A 19,580-nucleotide genomic window follows, 5' to 3' on the forward strand; every position below is an offset into this window, starting at 1 on the left:
CACAGGAGTAGGTCAACTCCGTCTACAGGCAAACTATGGACAACTCCTACAGTTACCGTTCCAGACATTAGGTAACACTGTAGTTGCAACCGATACAAAGGTACAAGTATATACTCCCCGCTGACACCATTCACTAAAACCTCGGCTTTCAAAGCCCTCTCTGGTGGAAACTTTATTCCTTTCCCCAGCAAAAGAGTTTGGGTGGCTCATGTATCCCTAAGTATAACTATAAGTTTACCTGCCTCACTTGAGGGATAAGGAGTTATTTTTCCTTTTGACAAGAATTCCCTATAACTCTCAGGTATCTTATTCATGTCCTCCGCACTCACATTGGTTTTTGCACTTGGCTTTACAACTGCAGTCAGAGCTACAGCCTGATCTGTCTTAGTCAGGGCACTTTCTCTGCATTGTGCACCCCAATAAGTCCCATGGGTTTACCCTGCAGCTTCCGGCATTCTGCACGAAGGTGTCCCACCTTATGACAATGGTAACACTTAGGCTTGCGGACCTCACTTCCACTCTCAGCATCTTCCTTTCTGGCCTGAGGAAGAGACCCTGGGGTATTCCCAGCTGTCCTTTCTTGTCCCCGGCTACTTGCCTTCCTTTCACCCTTCCACTTTCTATCCTTCTCGGATTTGTGAAGGTGATGGCCAAAGGGTTTGAGCATGTAAACAAGCTCCTAATCATCAGCGGTTTCTGCTGCCTGTCTGGCTGTTGAAACCTTCTGGTTTTCTATGTGGGTTCGTACTAACAGAAGAAGTGAATTTTTAAGTTCTTCCAGGAGAATTAGTTCCCTAAGGTTCTCATATGTGGCCTCCATCTTTAGTGCCCGCATCCAGCGATCAAAATTAATTTGCTTTACTCTCTCAAATTCTATATAAGTCAGCCCAGGCTTTCTCTGGAGGTTCCAAAATTTCTTCCTGTACGGTTCAGGGACCAACTCATACGCTGTGAAAATAGTCTTTTTTGCCATCTCATAATCTGCAGAAGCCTCCTCAGTAAGCCTGGCATAAACTTCATGAGCTCTGCCCATCAACCTGCTTTGCATAAGCAGTGTCCAGCTATCCTTCGGCCACTTCATCTGTTTGGCTATCTTTTCAAAAGAAATGAAAAATGCCTCTACGTCCCTTTCCTCTAATTTAGGGGGGGCTTGTACAAATTTAAACAGTTCTCCACTGGGTCCTGGTCTGGAGTTAGATCTTTCCCCACCAATATTTTCACTAGAGTCAAGACCACCCCTTTGTCTTAGTTCCATCTTTTTAAATTTGAATTCCCTTCCTTCTCTTTCACTTTCTCTTTGAAATTCTAGTTAAAGTTTTTTTCATGGTCAATTCTCTTTCCTGTCCAAGATTACATTTTTCCAATTCTATTTCTTTTTCTTTGTCAAGTTCAAGCTGCCTCACTTGCAACTGAATTTTAGCTAATTCAATTGCACTACCATCTGGTTCACCTTTTTCTTCTTCCAATTTCAAACGGTGTGTATTACCTCAATCTATTTGCTTTCTTAGCTCGTGGTTTTAATTGTAACACCAACTTTTCTGCCAATTCCTTTAGTCTAACCTTGGTTAAAAGTTTCTCAAATCATTCAGGATATGTCCGCCTTCCCCAGAAAGGTCATAGCAACTAGCAACAACATTCTTGTAGTATAAACTTTACACTAATGCACAAGAATCTTGTTTTTTTACTTTTCCACTTTTCAGTTATTACTACTCCACTTACAATTGCACGTCATCGGCATTGGGTTATCCCACAAAGAGCCCCCAAGTTTATGTTACGACCAAGGTGGGAGGAGTGCACTGTCTTATCTAGTTCCATTTCTCCACAGGTCACAACATATATTTAAATTTTTACTCAGTTACCAATGCGGTCAATCATATACTCTACTCTTTATCCCAGAATAAAATACACCAACCAGGTTTCTTTAATAAACAGCAGACTTATCCAGTAATGAAGCAAAGCATTAACACACAGATTGAAATATGAAAGTTCCCTTTTTAAATTCCCCATACACACTCACACTGAAAAAAATACAGAAATTCAATACAGAAATTCTCTCTGCAGAGATCTGTTACGAAAATAAAAGACAAAAAAAGAATATTTTGGCCAAATACTTGATAATTCTTGAAGAAAAAAGAGACGATATGGAAGGAAGTCAGTTGTCCCTTTTGGTCTGGCGTCCGGTATACGGAGACGGGTCACTGGGATCTACTCAGAAGCAATTAGTTCTGGAGATGTCAAGAATTTGTCTGGTAGGCTTTCCAGGACATGTGGCATCAGGAGTTTCAACCAACGCATGCTTGAATCGCAGGATTTTCCCATAGACAGGAGGAAAGAGTTGTTGACACACTCAGGGCCCTTGGAGAGGTGTAGGCAAAATGAGCTGTGTTTCTTTTTCCTTGGCAGGCAAAACACCAATTGTCTTCAAAAAAGTTCCACTCCAACTGAACTGAAAACAACATCCAAACCCCAAACATAAAGCCAACCTCCTGACCACCATAAACCTTGACATGTGGCTTCTCTATAAACATCTTCCACAGGTCACCAAGGTTTCTGTTGTTCATTGAGCTTAAAGCACATGATTTCCAGCAAAGGTTGTTGTCAAACAACATCTCGTGTTCTTTCAGTGAACTTTATAAAAAACACACAGCCAAGGAATCTATTCAGTTTGAAAACACAAGTCCTCAAAACAAAATTAACAACAAATGGAAGCACTTTCATAACACTTTCCATAAATATCACTGCCCTTCCATCAGTATCACTGTATTTCTGACAATATCACTGCTCTTTGTCATAGTCCTGTAGTTTTTATTCGGAATATGCGATTTGCCTTTAAGGCTTGCAAGGGATCAGTATTGCTTTAAGAGCCGTCAGGCCTCAGGAGTTATAGGAAGGTGCATTTTTGTTGCCTTAGAAACGGCCATTTGCAGACTGTGATTCAAAGGGTGCATTCTCGATACCATGGAAACAGCCACTGGGAGTGAGCCTGATGCAATACATTTGTTACAATTCAGTTTGAACTGGCAGTTAGTAAGACAGTTTGAACACTCAGAGAGAAGACACAGACAGCTGTGGTGTTCAGACACCTGAAAAAGAGCTATCAACCATTTAAACTGAAGGAATAGGATTTTAGTCTGTTTTAATTATTATCTCTCAAAATTCTAAAACATCAAGCCAAGACAGAGATCTCTGGTAATTTAAATTGAAGAAATAGAAGTTAGACTGTGACAATCTTTTATCCCTCAAAAACTCTAACGTCAGATTGATTCCATTGAAATTATTTGCAAGTCGTTAATTGTTGAAATTCGCTGGAGAAGGAAAGCAACATTCTGTGAGAACTTCGAGCAACATCCTGTGAGGACTTCAAGCAACATTGGACTGTAAATTTGCAAGGACTGTCATTTTTTTCTATTTTAAATGTTGTTTATATCTTCATAGTGCTTAAGAATTTAGTTCTTCTAATTAAAGAGTTAATTTGTTGATTTAAAGACATCTGATTTGGTTAGCCTCATTCGGAGGGTTAATAAATGGTACAATTTGGCTGGGTCTTTCTTTAATTTGGAAAGTTTTAAATGATATGTTCACCAATCTGTGGAATGACGGGATTGAATTAACAGTGCGTTGGTCCCACCACAATCAGAATCGTATATTTTGATTGGGGGTTTTGACAGGAGCGGTTGGTCCTAACAACGTCCAACAATATCACTGCACTTCCATGAGTATCACCATCCTTCCATTTATATCACTCTACTTGCATTAGTTTTGATGCCCAATATCACTGTCCTTCCTTTAATATCACTTGCCATCTACTGATATCAGTGTCCTTCCATTAATATCACTGATCTTCCATTAGTATCGCCATCCTTCCATTTATAGTAGTCACTTCCATTAGTATCAACGTCCTTCCATGAATATCACTGCACTTCCTTTGATATCACCGTTCTTCCATTCATGTCACAGTGCTTTCATTAATATCTCTGCACTTCCATTAATATCACTGTCATCCTACTAATATCACAGTGCTTTCATTAACATCTCTGCCCTTCCATCAACATTACAGTTCTCCCACTAATATCATTGTACTTCAATCGATATTGTGAGCTGAATTCAACAAACCTGAATATTGCTTCAGTTCAACCTATCCAAGTTTGGCGCAACTGAGTGTTGAAATTCGTCAAGTACTGGATTAGTTTCAGCACATATCTGGATGAATACTAAGGCTGCCAATTATGGAAAACTGATTATACCACCTCCTAAGGCAACTCTTGAATATGTGTGTGTGTGTTTGTCGTCTGCATGTGTCATATGTGTGTTTGTATGTGTGCTGTGTATATTTATGTATGTGCATGTAGAAGCTTTAATATTTCTCACATTTCATTTGAGAACCGTTGAAAATTTTCACTTCTGACCAGATAAAAAAAACTGATACTAACCTTGATTTCTCCTGCTTTAACTTTAGATGCTTCAAGGACTTTGATCAACTCCACATCATCCACAGGATTGCCCTCAGACGTGCTCAGGCGCAGAAGTATCTGATCCTCTATCTCTTTAAGCTCATTCCTCATTTTAGCATTGCTGATGATCAGCTGATTTTTGGCTTCTTCCAGATCTGGACGCTCTTGAGCTACCACACGACCCAGGAGTTGGTCTTCCAAACCACTGCAGCATTAAGGCACAATTTACAAGTTTCACAAAAAAGTCCAATGATCTTTTAATTGAATTTGGAGTATTATTCTAATTGTACTTTTTAAAAGTCCAGTAATGTTCTACATTTTCACTTTGAAAAAAGGAATCAGAAACATAATTATTTTCACTTATAAAATATTCCTTTCTTCCTAATTTCATTACTTCATAAAAATGGCAAATTAGCCTAAATCAAAACATGCATGTCAAAAATTGCATTATTTTAGTGAAAGTTTTTCTTTATGTTTGAAGGGGCTGAACGACAGAGCTCAAATCTGCGAACCAGTATACACAAAACTGACAACTACCAACTGAACTTTTCACTGGTGTGGGAGACAAGAGATCCAGAACTGTTTCGTATGAATAAAGAAAAATAATTGAATGACTGCCTCCAATCAATTCCAGCAGTCAGGTGAGTGATGGAAAGTTACCTCCATGGTATGAATTTTCTGAAGTGACAGAAGGTGATTTCTCCACTGGAAGGATGGGATTTGTAGGTGGGGATTGAATGGACTAGGAAGTTTCTTGACTATTAAATCAGGAGAAACTGTGGCAAAAGAACCAGAGGTACAATGAGAAATTACTTTTTACACAATGCTTTGTTATGATTTGGAATGCAATGCCTGAGAGATTGGTGAAAGCAGAATCAATAATAATTTTTAAAGGGGATTGGATAAATATTTGAAGGGGAAACGATTGCAGGGCTATGGGGAAAAGGCAGGTTGGTGGGACTAGTTGGATAGTTCTTTCAAAGAACTGGCACAGGCACAATGGGCTGAATGCATTCCTTCTGTGCTGTATCATTCAATGTTTCTTGTTTCAACACGAAGTACTGAGAACACTGTAGAATGGACTTGGTGAAACCACTGAGCCAGAGGATGTGACTGAGCTCAGCTAACCGCAGCAATATCATGTATCAGTGATCATATTTTAATGGTGTTGCCTATTAAGTCCCTCATTTTGTTCTTCTAACGTACAACCCAGGTTCCCTGATGATGTCATTATTAATCCCTATTTAAATAGGCTTTTTCTTCTCCTTGGCACCTGGGTCCTGAGTAAAGATGTTAACATATGCTGCACAGTGCTACAATTACAGTCTGCCTCTGGTCCTTGCTCAGATGTCTATTCTTTATGTTCAAACCTACACAGTGAACGTCAATGAGCTATCTGACTATAGAGAGGCATAACAGGGGAATGACATCCACATGTAGGCACTGTCTGGCAGGGCTCACTAGAAAACAATCAGGAACAGGAACAGGCTGATTGTTCTGCTTCCCTAACCCACACTACACAGTACAATTATCTTGAATAATAATAATACGCAGTTTTTGTCTGTCCAGACTTTTCTGATTGGTCGATGGGATGATTTGGTGGGCGGATCCTGGCACACGCAAAGGCACATGCAGCACGGGAGTACGTGAGGCACGTATTGTATTAATTCAGGGGTCACAGATAGCAGCTAAATCCAGACATCGCGAAACAGCCCCGTTATTATATTTTTACTTGCATTGAATAATTGTATTGTCTCTTGTTCTGGCTGGCTGAACACTCTGCAGCTGAAAGGTTGGGCAGGCATGAAAACTGGCTCCCCAGCCACTACCAAAACCCCAGAGGCCAGAGCCTGCCGAATGTGACTCTCCCATCTAATTCTCCCCTTTACCTGCCCTCTCTGCTCCCCCCATCCACCACCCACAACCCCTCACCACCCCCGCATCCCTCCCCCACCCCCTGCCGCAGATGGAAGACATTTCAACTTCTTCTGCTGAATGTAGGCCGAGAGATCAGAAAGTGTAAGGAGCAGGGCTCTAAAGTGTGTCTGTCTGCGTGCTCTTTGACACTACCCCCTCAAAAAAAGAGCCCAACTTTTCTGTGGGTTTTAGTTAATAGGTTTCTGCTTTGAGGTAGAGCTGCTTTAATGTGGTGTCAACTGGAGCATGTGAGGCACGTGCGTCTGTCAACAGTTTCTGGCAGCAGCAGCGTGGCGGGGGAGGGGGGATGGTGGCGTTGTTTGAGGAAGAAAACAGTGGAAGGTAAGGGGAACCGAACAGCAAAGTTACCCTTGCTGGGATTAAGGGTCAGGGGCACAGCATGGTGGGGGCAGGAAATAACATGGAAAAGAAATGACTTTGAAAGACATGGTAAATAAATGGCATGGGGGGCGCAACATATGAACATACGAATTAGGAGCAGGAGTTGGCCTCATGGCCCTTTGAGCCTGCTCCACCATTCAGTAAGTTCATGACTGAACTGATTACTCCACATTGCCACCTACCCTTGCCACCACCTACACTTACCCACCTTCCACCCCCTTGCTTGTCAAGAATCTATCTACCTCTGCCTTAAAAATATTCAAAGACTCTGCTTTCACCGCCTTTTGAGGAAGAGAATTCCAAAGACTCACGACACTCTGAGAGAAAAAAAATTTCTCTTCATCTCTGTCTTAAATGGGTGACCCCTTATTTTTAAACAGTGACCCCAGTTCTAGATTCTCCCACAAGGGGAAACATCCTTTCCATAACCACCCTGTCAAGACCCATCAGAATCTTATATGTTTCAATCAAGTCGCCTCTTACTCTTCTAAATTCCAGAGGATATGAGCCGAGCCTGTCCAATTTTCCTCATAAGACAGCCGCCCATTCCAGTTATTAGTATAGCAAACGTTCTCTGTACTGCCTCCAATGCATTTATATCCTTCCTTAAATAAGGAGACCAGTTCTGTACACAGTACTTCAGATGTGGTGTCACCAATGTCCTTTATAGCTGAAGCATAACCTCCCTACTTTTGTATTCAATTCCCCTCACGATAACGATAACATTCTATTAGCTTTCCTAATTACGTGCTGTACCTGCATACTAACCTTTTGCAAGTCATGCACTAGGACACCCAGATCACTCTGCAATCTCTCACCATTTAGATAACAGCTGCTAGACTGGGTATGCTGCAGGTGATGAGGGAACCAACAAGAGGGAAAAACATACGCCTGCCGCAGATGCATCCATCCATGACAGTATTGGTAGGAGTGACCACCACACAGTCCTTATGAAGACGAAAACCCGCCTTCACATTGAGGATACCCTCCATCGTGTCATGTGGCACCACCACCATGCTAAATAGGATAGATTTCGAACAGATCTAGAAATGCAAAATTGGGCATCCATGAGGCACTGTGGGCCATCAGCAGCAGCAGAATTGTACTCAACCACAATCTGTAACCACCTGGCCCGGCATATCCCCCACTCGACCATTAACATCAAGCCTGGAGACCAACCTTGGTTCAATGAAGAGTGCAGGAGAGCATGCCAGGAGCAGCACCAGGCATACCTCAAAATGAGGTGTCAACCTGGTGAAGCTACAACACAGGACTATCTGCGTGCCAAGCTGCGTAAGCAGCATGCGATAGACAGAGCTAAGCGATCCCATAACCAACGGATCAGATCTAAGCTCTGCAGTCCTGCCACATCCAACCATGAATGGTGGTGGACAATTAAACAACTAACTGGAGGAGGTGGCTCCACAAATAGCCCCATCCTCAATGATGGGGAGCCCAGCACATCAGTGCGGAAGATAAGGCTAAAGCATTTGCAACAATCTTCAGCCAGAAGTGCCGAGTTGATGATCCATCTCGGCCTCCTCCTGAAGTCCCCAGCATCACAAATGCCAGACTTCAGCCAATTCGATTCACTCTGCGTGATATCAAGAAATGACTGAAGGCACTGGATACTGCAAAAGCTATGGGCCCTGTCAATACTCTGGCAACAGTACTGAAGACCTGTGCTCCAGAACTTGCCGTGCCCCCAGCCAAGCTGTTCCAGTATAGCTACAACACTGGCATCCACACTGCAATGTGGAAAATTGCCCAGGTATGTCCTGTACACAAAAGGCAGGACAAGTCCAACCTGGCCAATTACCACCCCATCAGCCTACTCTCAAGTAAAGTGATGGAAGGTGTCATCAACAGTGCCATCAAGCAGCACTTGCTTAGCAATAACCTGCTCAGTGATGCTCAGTTTGGGTTCCGCCAGGGCCACTCAGCTCCTGACCTCATTACAGCCTTGGTTCAAAGATGGACAAAAGAGCTGAACTCAAGAGGTGAGGTGAGAGTGACTGCCCTTGACATCAAGGCAACATTTGACCGAGTATGGCATCAAGGAGCCCTAGCAAAACTGGAGTCAATGGGAATCAGGAGGAAAACTCTCCACTGGTTGGAATCATACCTAGCGCAAAGGAAGATGGTTATGGTTGTTGGAGGTCAATTATCTGAGCTCCAGGACATCACTGCAGGAGTTCCTTAGGGTAGGGTCCTAGGCCCAACCATCTTCTGCTGCTTCATCAATGACCTTCCTTCAACCAAAAGGTCAGAAGTGGGGATATTCGCTGATGATTGCACAATGTTCAGCACCATTCGCGACTCCTCAGATACTGAAGCAGTCCATGTAGAAATACAGCAAGACCTGGACAATATCCAGGCAAGTAACATTCCCACCATACAAGTGCCAGACAATGACCTTCTCCAACAAGAGAGAATCTAACCATCTTCCCTTGACATTCAATGGCATTACCATCGCTGAATCCCCCGCCAACAACATCCTAGGGGCTACCATTGACCAGAAACTGAACTGGAGTAGCCATATAAATACCGTGGCTAAAAGAGCAGGTCAGAGGCTAGGAATCCTGTGCCGAGTAACTCACCTCTTGACTCCCCAAAGCCTGTCCACCATCTACAAGGCACAAATCAGGAGTGTGATGGAATACTCTCCACTTGCCTGGATGGGTGCAGCTCCAACAACACTCAAGAAGTTCGACACAATCCAGGACAAAGCAGCCTGCTTGATTGGCATCCCAGCTACAAACATTCACTCCCTCCATCACTGATGCACAGTGGCAGCAGTGTGTACCATCTACAAGATGCAGCAACACACCAAGGCTCCTTAGACAGCACCTTCCAAACCCGCGACCTCTACCAACTAGAAGGACAAGGGCAGCAAATGCATGGCAACACCACCACCTGCAAGTTCCCCTCCATGTCACACACCATCCTGACTTGGAACTATATCGCCGTTCCTTCACTGTCGCTGGGTCAAAATCTTGGAACTCCCTTCCTAACAGCAGTGTGGGTGTACCTACCCCACATGGACTGCAGCGGTTCAAGAAGGCAGCTCACCACCACCTTCTCAAGGGCAATTAGGGATGAGCAATAAATGCTGACCTGGCCAGCGATGCCAAATGCTTCTTTTTTATTCTTCCTGCCAAAATGGACAATTTCACACTTTCCCACATGCTACTCCATTTGCCAGGTCTTTGCCTACTCACTTAACCCATCTATATCCCTTTGTAGCCCCCTTATGTCCTCTTCACAAGTTACTTCCCTACCTATCTTTGGGTCATCAGCAAATTTAGCAACCATACCTTAGGACTCTTCATGTAAGTCATTTATATCAATTCTAAAAAGTTGAGGCCCCAGCACAGATCCCTGTAGCATACCACTCGTTCCATTTTGCCAACCAGAAAATGACCCATTTATGCCTACTCTCCTATTCCTGTTAGCTAGCCAATCTTCTATCCATGCCAATCTGTTACCCCCTACACCATGAGCCTTTATTTTCTGCAATAACCTTTAAATGCCTTCTGGAAATCACAGTACAATACATCCACCGGTTCCCATTTATCCACACCACCTGTAACTCCCTCAAAGAACTCCAATAAATTGCTTAAACATGATTTCTCTTTCACAGAACCATGTTGACTCTGCTTGATTACCTTGATTTTTTCTAAATGCCCTGCTATAACATCTTTAACATCTTTAATAATAACTTCTAACATTTCCCCCAGATGTTAAGCTAACTGGCCTGTAGTTTCCTGCTTTCTGTATCCCTCCCTTTTTGAATAAAGGAGTTACATTCACTATTTTCCAATCTAACATGGGCAGGGGACAGCATGTAAAGGGGGGACAGAATTGGGGGGTGGCATGGGGGGAGGAGGGACAGCATGGGGGGAATGCATGTGAGGTATGGAATGGGGTATGGGATGGCGTGGGAGGGATGCGATGGGGATGGAAAAGGAAGAAGGGATGAGATGGGGGATGGGTTGGGGATGATATGAGAAGGATGAAAGGAATGGGAAGGGTATGGCATGACAGGGATAGCATGAGATGTGGATTTAAAGAAATACTGTTGCAATGAAGAAACTAATTTCACCATAAATGTTTTGTGGGTCTCTGCTAGTATTTAATAATTTGTTAGAAAAGGTGTAGTGCCAGAGGACTGGCAGATAGCTAACATAATACCTATATTTAATAAAGGGGATCGAACGTGGTCAGAGAATTCTAGACCAGTCAGCTTAACATCGGTGATAGGAAAAATAATGGAATCCCTACTAAAGGAGAGAATAGAAGAAATCTAGAAATGAAAAATATAATAATGATTCACCAGCATGGATTTCAAAAGGGTAAATCTTGCTTGACCAACTTTATTGAATTTTTTGAGGAGGTAACAGACAGAGCAGACAATGGTAATGCAGTACATGTAATTTATCTGGATCTTTAAAAGGTTTTTGATAAAGTCCCCATATAGACTAATGAATAAGTTCAGAGAATGCAGAGTCAGGGGACAAGTGGCAGAATGGATTGATAGCTGGCTTCAAGATAGAAAACAGAGAGTGGGAGTAAATGGTAGCTATTTAGGGTGGGTAGTAGTTATCTTGAAGGATCAGAGTTGGCACCATTGTTATTCACAATTTATATTAATGATTTGGATTTTGGAATCAAAAATACAATTTCTGAACTTGTGATTGACGCCAAGTTGTGGGGTGAGTCAATACTGAAGAGCACTGCAACAAATTACAGGAGACATTAACAAATTTACAGAATGGGCAAATATTGAAATAACATTCAGGCCATACAAGTGCCAGGCAATGACCATCTTAAACAAGAGAGAATCTAACCATCTCCCTTTGATGCTCAATGGCATTACCATTGCTGAATCCCGCACTATCAACATCCTGGAGATTACCATTGACCAGAAACTGAACTGGACCAGCCATATAAATACTGTTGCGACAAGAGCAGGTCAAAGGTTAGGAATTCTGTAATGAATAACTCGCCTCCTGTCTCCCCAATGCCTGTCCACCATCTACAAGGCACAAGTCAGGAGTGTGAGGGAATACTCTCCACTTGCCTGGATGGGTGCAGTTCCAACAACACTCAAGAAGTTCGACACCATCTAGGGTGTCTGCTTGATTGGCACCCCACCGATTATCTTCAACATTCACTCCCTCCACCACCGACGCACAGTGGCAGCAGTGTGTACCATCTACAAGATGCACTGCAGCATCTCACCAAGGCTCCTTCGACAACACCTTCCAAATCCGCGATTTCTACCATCTAGAAGGACAAAGGCGCAGTGCATGGGAACAGCACCACCTGCAAGTTCCCCTCCATGCCACACACCATCCTGACTTGGAACTACATCGCTGTTCCTTCAGTGTTGCTGGGTCAAAATCCTGGAACTCCCTTCCTAACAGCACTGTTGGAGTACCTACATCCCGAGCACTGCAGCGGTTCAAGATGGCAGCTCACTAGTTCAACACATATAAATGTGAGGTTGTACATTTTGCTAGGAAGAATAGGGAGGTCACTTGTTATTTTGAAGGTCCCAGTCTAGGTGTAGTGGAGGAACAAAGGGATCTCTGAGTAAAAAAAAATACCAATCACTAAAAGTTGTGCCTTAGGCTAGCAAGGCCATAAAAAAAGCAAACCATGTAGTCAGGTTTATTTCTGGAGGGATACAATTTAAAGGTAAGGAAACTATGCTAAACCTGTATTGAATCTTGCAGTTCTGGTATTATAAAAAGAATGTGGAGACACTGGAGAGGGTGCACAGAAGATTTATAAGGATGATACCAGAAATGTGAGGGCATACATATCAAGAAAGGATGGTCAGGTTGGGTTACTTTTCCACTGAAAAACAAAGGCTGCAGGGTGACCTAATACAGATCTTTAAAATTATGAAAGATTTTGATAGAGTGGATACAGAGAAAATGTTTCCTGTACTGGGGAAGAGCATAACTTGAGGCCATCAATATACGATAGTCATCAAGAAATCCAATAGGGAATTCAGAAGGAACTTCTTCACCCAAAGAGTGGTAAGAATGTGGAAATCGCTACCACAGGGAGTGGTTGAAGAGAAAAGTACAGATGCATTTAAGGGGAGTCTAGACAAGCATTTGAGGGAAAAGAGAATGTAGAGTTACACTGATAGATTTAGATGAAGATAGATGGGAGGAGGCTCGAGTGGAGTATAAACACTGGCGTGGACTAGTCAGGCTGAATGGCCTGGTTCTGTGCTGTGTATTCTATGTAATCCTATGCAATCTTATTTAATCCATGGACAGTGAGGTAAATTTTAATGGCTGAGATGTGTTAACTCAGCACAGAGTTTGATCAAACATGGGGAATTCTGGGCTCCCTGGCTGAATGCCACACAGAGCAGCCACTTAGAAGTTTGTTAATATTAATCAAAGCTCTAGCACTGTGCTGTGACAATGCAATGATGATGCAATGGGATTGGCGCTCCACTGAGCCTGAGTCTGAATCGCAGTGCTGTGAGGAAAGTATGGAAGTACGGCACTGCTAGGCTGAGCTTCAGTAGGTCCAAGGGCTTTTTCATGTTCAACATGGAAAGATGTCCTACAACTGAATAATATTTTTATTGGAACATTTATCCAAATGAGTTTGTCCTTATCTAATCAATGTCCACAATGTAATTGCTGCAAATATTTCAAACATATTCAAGTACAACAACATCACAGATATGACAAAGTTATTCACCTCGGAGACAGTGTGAAGTTAATGAGAGTAACCTTTGTTGATATCTCAGGAGTGTAGTGAGGATTGGGCAGCTTGGTTGTGATGTACATTTTAAAGTCTTCGTGATAAGGGATGATGGCATCTCCCAGCTTTATGACTGTACTGCCCTGCTGTTTATAGGTCTGAAAAGCAGAAGAAAATGCTTTGACGAGACTAGCACTAAATATTTTTCACACAAGTAGTGTGTCACGTTTGCTCAGTTTAATTTTAGGCTTTAGTTGACATAAAATTACATCTCAACAAAATGTACTCAAGATGTACAGTACAGTGTTATCACTGGTGAACTGTTCTCAAAAAGTGTAATTGATGCAAGATTGTACCATGCCTGTGAATGCAACCAGGTTATCATAACAATCTTCTAGTGAAGTGAGGAGAGACTAAATGGCTGCTAAATGCTTTTTTTTAAAGCAATGACTCCACTGAATAAAAGAAGTACTCACAATCACAACAGAAGTGAAAGCCAGACGGCTGTATAACAGGCGAGCAGGCTCAGCCAATTTATTGCCCAAGTTATAAAGCTAAAAATATTAGCTTCACAGACTCCACATTGATTGACTAGGCACCAATGTACCCTCTAATTTTTTTTTTGCAGTGCGCGGCCGATTCATTTAAGTGCGGAGGCACTTTAAATTTTTTTGCGTGGCCACACACACACACACGATAACTTGAAGGGGCTGACATGTGCATGGTCTGCGTGGGAACGTTCGGGCTGCTGTGCAGCTTAGAGGAAACATTGCCAGGCACTGTGCCATCTCACTTAGAAAAAAACAGGGGCATCTCTGTATGTGTGACAAATATGTGTAAATGCATTGGAATATAAACTTGAAGCTGTGTGCGTTTTGGTGCTCCACTACAAACAGCCCACTGGCAATATTTAATTACATGATTCACATCTTCTGAATTGGAATTGATGAAATGCCATTTTCCATTTTTTTAAAAATAACTATTTTAACGTCTAGTTAAAAGTACAAGAAGGTTTTATCTAGACATGAACAGAAGTTAATCATGTTGGTGCAACTGAGTACCACTTGGAGACTTGTGGTCTTATGACTACTCCTGCACCAACTGCCATTCCTGGTGTGGAGCCTCACAGGCTGGTAACACATGTTGAGAAACTGAATTCATTATGAATAGGCAACCAATATCTGCAGTCCATGAATTCCTCATTGTGTGCTCCTGGTGAGTAAGACCCTGTGTGCTGGAAACATGCAATCGGAACATTTCTGCCAGTGTGTGTCCACTGATTTTCTCATACCATTTTCAACAGTACAGGTTCCAGGGCTGGATCCAGCTCCTCCACCACATTCTCCATCAGACACGGCTTCCCAAAACGGATGGCATTCTCCAGACTCCGCAGGAAGTCACGGTCAGTTATCTTGAAAATATCTAATCCTTGATCTCTTTCCTAAAGTGAACAAGAAGGCAAATCAAACTGATTAGATTGGTTTTCTGGAAAGAGACCCTTGAGTGTTTTGGCCTGATGTACCTAAGTGGAGATTTTTAGTACTTCACTTTTTTATGATGATTGGATCATCGATAGGAGCTAGTGGTGGGGGTCATGCTGGGGGAGAGGTACAGAGCAAGGCTACAAAGATGAGGTTTAGATCAGGTGGAGAATGGCATAGTGTAGCATGCAGTGCAATACACTTGGATTTTGCAGCTCTCTAAGGGAAGTCTGAACAAATTTTCATTTCTGGCATGAAGCATAGGCCTGAATTTCATGAGCGGGCCGCAAACTGCGATGGCGCACTTTGAACTCGGAGGTCCTCATGCACGCATCGGCCGCTGCTGAGCCCCTGCAATATTTCACATGGGGCTAATTTAAATAGAGGGGGTGGAGCATCCACCCCCAATGACGTAGAGGGGGCGGCTGCTCTGTCTCCGACAGCAGCATCCGGGGGCCACCGCGCAGGCGCCAGAGCCAGTTGTAAAGGGCTGCAAGCCCTTACTGGCAATTTTAATTTTTAAAGTGACCATTACCTTTAATTTATATGAAAACATTAACAAAGTGACTCCTGACAACGCATCTGGCGCACCGACATCATCAGAGTGCTCCCAGCTGCGCACATGCGGTGGGGAGGTGGGGGGGGGTTGATGGAGAAGCGCAAGGGAGCGGGGAGTGGAGAAGCGCAAGGGAGCGGGGGTGGAGAGGCAGTGAGTGGAGCAAGTGGCTGATGGGGATGAAGCAGCAAGCGGGAGCAAGTGGACAACGGGGGTAGGGTTTGAAGCAGTGCATGAAGCAAGCAGCTGATGGGGATGAAGCAGCAAGGGGGAGCGAGTGGCCGACAGGTGGGTGGGGGGGGAGTTGAAGTGGGGAGTGAGTGGCTGAGGGGAAGCAGCGGCGAGGCCAGGAGTCAGTGCCGGGGAAGAGAAGTGGGATATTATTTGGGGTGGGATCGCAGCGATTGATTTAGTTCTTTTTTGTGATAAATTGAGCAGCACCATCTTTAATCCTGGCAGCTGCCTAAAACGTTGCAATGACGTTTCAGTGCATGAGGCTGCATTTGCCCATGTGCAAGTACTGCGCCGCCTAGTGGTTGTGTTGTCAGCAAACGCAGCCAAACATTAAAGTACAGATCAAAGCCCCGCTTCCACCCCCCATCATAAACCAATAAATATATTACCCACTCCGGCCCCAAGAACCATTTTTGCCAGTCCTGACCTTTCACTTTATCATCTTTGCCCTTTAACCCTTTCCCACCATCCCCTCAGCCAATGGAGTAAGTTTCCTCTTTTCCCCCCGACCTGAAATTTAAGCTCCTCCCCACTCCCCACCAGTGTCTCACCTTGAATCCCCTGTTTCAGTCTCTTCCTACCTATATCCGTGACTCTTCTGACGCCCTACGTCATTTTGACAATTTCCAGTTTCCTGCCCCAACCGCCTCCTCTTCACTATGGACGTCCAATCTCTCTACATCTCCGTCCCCCACCAGGACAGTCTGAGGGCTCTCCACTTCTTCCTTGAACAGAGGCTCAACCAGTCCCCATCCACAACCACCCTCCTCCGCCTGGCTGAACTTTTTCTTCCATAGAACAATTTCTCTTTCAACTGCACTCACTTCCTTCAATAAAAGGTATTGCTATGGGTACCCACATAAGTCCTAGTTATGTCTGCCCTTTTGTGGGATATGTTGAACATTCCTTGCTCCAGTCCTATTTCATGCTCCCCCTCCCTCACCTCTTTTTCTGGTACATTGATGACTGTATCGGTGCCGCTTCCTGCTCTCGCCCCCAACCGGAAAAATTCATCAACTTTGCTTCCAATTTCTATCTTTCTCTCACCTTTACATGGTCTATCTCTGACCCATCCCTTCCCTTCCTCAACTTCTCACTGGGATAGGATGTCTACTAATATTCATTAGAAGCCCACCAACTCCCACGGCTACCTTGACTATACTTCTTCGCACTGTTTCCTGTAAGGACTCCATCCTATTCTCCTAGTTTCTGCGTCTCCGACGTATCTGTTCTGATGATGTAACCTTCCATGACAGTGCTTCTGACATGTCTTCCTTTTTCCTCAACCGAGGATTTCCCCCCCGCTACGCACTGTGGTTGACAGGGCCCTCAAATGTGTCCGCCCTATTTCCCGCACTTCTGCCCTCACCCCTTCCCCTCCCTCCCAGAACCGCGACAGGATTCCCTTTGTCCTCACTTTCCACCCCACCAGCCTCCACATACAAAGGTTCATCCTACGCCATTTCTGTCACCTCCAGCGTGATGCCACCACTAAATACATCTTCCCTTCCCCTCCCCTGTCAGCATTCCGAAAGGATTGTTCCCTTCGCGATATCCTGGTCCACTCCTCTATCACCCCTGACACTTCATCCCCTTCCCTCAGCACCTTCCCATACAATCACAGGAGGTGTAATACCTGCCCCTTTACCTCCTCTCTCCTCACCATCCAAAGCCCCTTACACTCCTTCCAGGTGAAGCAGTGATTTACTTGTACATCCTTCAATTTAGTATACTGTATTCGCTGCTCACAATGTGGTTGTCCCTACACTGAGGAGGCCAAATGCAGATTGTGGAGGGGATCAGTAGCCAGGGTTCACCCCCAGGGCATGGATCCAATGCAAGAAGTGGGTTAATGATCTGATCCTGGCTGATAAAGTGAGAATTCCAAACACTTTTGATCCTTTGGGCATTGCATATGGCAGAGTAATAGGAAGTGTTTGGCGCAAAGGGAGTGACGACAAACTGATGTGCATTGGGGAAAGGCCTCAGGTCATGCTGCCTGAGGTTTGATTGCATCTTAGTGACAGGCGTATGCCAGTCATTGTTTAAACCCACACAGTCCCTCGAGAGGGGCTGCATGCGTTAATTGTGTTTAATCACATGCAGGTGGAGGGTGTTAATTAGGGTTTTAGTTGAGTATATATAAGGAAACACTTACCGAAACTTGGTGAAGGCTTGAATGAGGAGCTGCATGTTTGTAATCTTTTTACTTTGTAAAATAAATGCAAGACTGAGTAAAGACAGGAGTAATGAGGATGAACACACCCTGAGCAGGTCTGGCTACTGGAGCAGAAGACAGAAATAGAACAGCAATAATAGGCGAATGAATCCCTGGAAAGCCCAAGAAACAGTTTCTAGGTGCTTCAGGTGTGACTTGAAGTATCATTATGCAATGAACTGCCCAAAGCGAAGAGGCAGGGTCCTCGAAATGACACAGAGAATTCTGAGGCAGGAGGAAGATAATGATGAATCTGAACGAATTGTACAATCACAAGTTTTAGTCCTGTGATGAATGTGATAGTCACAGATTCATTCAACTGTGCTGTGTTAGATTGTGCTTGCATGTCGACAGTATGTGCAGCAGATTGGTTACAATATAATCTGGATTCATAGGAACATAGGAACCAAATAGGCCATTCAGTCCATCAAGCCTGCTCCGCCATTCAATATGATCATGGCTGATCATCCACGTCAATGCCTTTTTCCCACACTATCCCCTTACCTCTTTATGTCATTGGTATTTAGAAATCTGTCAATCTCTGCTTTAAACATACTCAATGACTGTGCTTCCACAATCCTCTGGGGTAGAGGATTCCAAAGATTCACAACCCTCTGAGTAAAGAAATTTCTTCTCATCTCGGTCCTAAGTGGCTTCCCCTTTATTTTGAAATTGTGTTCCCTGGTTCTCGACTCCCCAACCAGGGGAAACATCTTACCTGCATCTACCCTGTCTAACCCTTTAAGTATTTTGTAGGTTTCAATGAGATCACCTCTCATTCTTCGAAACTCTAGAGAATACAGGCACAGTTTCCCCAATCTCTTTTCATAGGACAGTCCCGCCATCCCGGGAACAAGTCTGGAGAATCTTCCTTGCACTCCCTCTATTGCAATAATATCCTTCCTAAGGTAAGGGGACCAAAACTGCACACAGTACTCCAGGTGCAGTCCAACCAAGGTTCTATACAATTGAAGCAAGACGTCACTACTCCTGTACTCAAATCCTCTTGTGATAAAGGCTATGTTTTGACTAGGTGAGAAAGGTGTCTAGGGGTCTTTTACTATCTTCACCTGGTCTTATTGTAACAGGGTTTAATTTTAAACACACCGTGCTTTGAGCTCCCCCTTTGGTGAATCCTTGTTCACCACTTTCCAATTATAAAACAAAGAAATTAGCATAAACAGGTTTTCTTAGGTTTAAAGAAGAAAAGTGAAATTTATTAAACCTTAAACTTAAACTCTAATATGGATAACGCCTACGGATATACACCATGCCCAGGTGATACACACTTGCAAATAGGGACAGAAAAGAGCAGAAGAAAAGTAAAATGGAGAGGTTTGAGGCAATATCAGAAGAGTTTCTTGTTTACTGTGCTTTGAGCACACTGTAGTCCTTTTGTAAGTAGTCTTGCTTTTCGTTGGGGCCCAGTATTCTTCTTAAACCTTGTTTACTGTAGGAGACTTTTCTCTCTTGGGATTCATGTGTCTTCAATGGTTTCCGAAGCTGGTGAGAGCAAGATGAGAGCAGACAGGAGAGAGGTGTTCTCAGTCCAGAAGAAAACAGCCTTCTGATTTTCAATTCCC

At 43.7% G+C, this 19,580-nt stretch overlaps 1 protein-coding gene across 1 annotated transcript in view; it reads right to left on the bottom strand.

Moving 5' to 3' along the window:
• dnah1 (dynein, axonemal, heavy chain 1) overlaps nt 1–19,580 on the bottom strand; it is a 697,254-nt gene that overhangs the window by 126,038 nt on the left and 551,636 nt on the right. The window contains exons 61-63 of the mRNA XM_068051405.1: nt 14,800–14,949; nt 13,506–13,666; nt 4,431–4,656 (exon numbers count right to left, since the gene is read on the bottom strand). Of these exons, the coding sequence (XP_067907506.1) occupies nt 4,431–4,656; nt 13,506–13,666; nt 14,800–14,949 (537 nt within the window). The remainder of the gene's footprint in view (nt 1–4,430; nt 4,657–13,505; nt 13,667–14,799; nt 14,950–19,580) is intronic.

Source organism: Heterodontus francisci, chromosome 19, assembly GCF_036365525.1.
Source record: "Heterodontus francisci isolate sHetFra1 chromosome 19, sHetFra1.hap1, whole genome shotgun sequence".
Taxonomy (NCBI): domain Eukaryota; kingdom Metazoa; phylum Chordata; class Chondrichthyes; order Heterodontiformes; family Heterodontidae; genus Heterodontus; species Heterodontus francisci.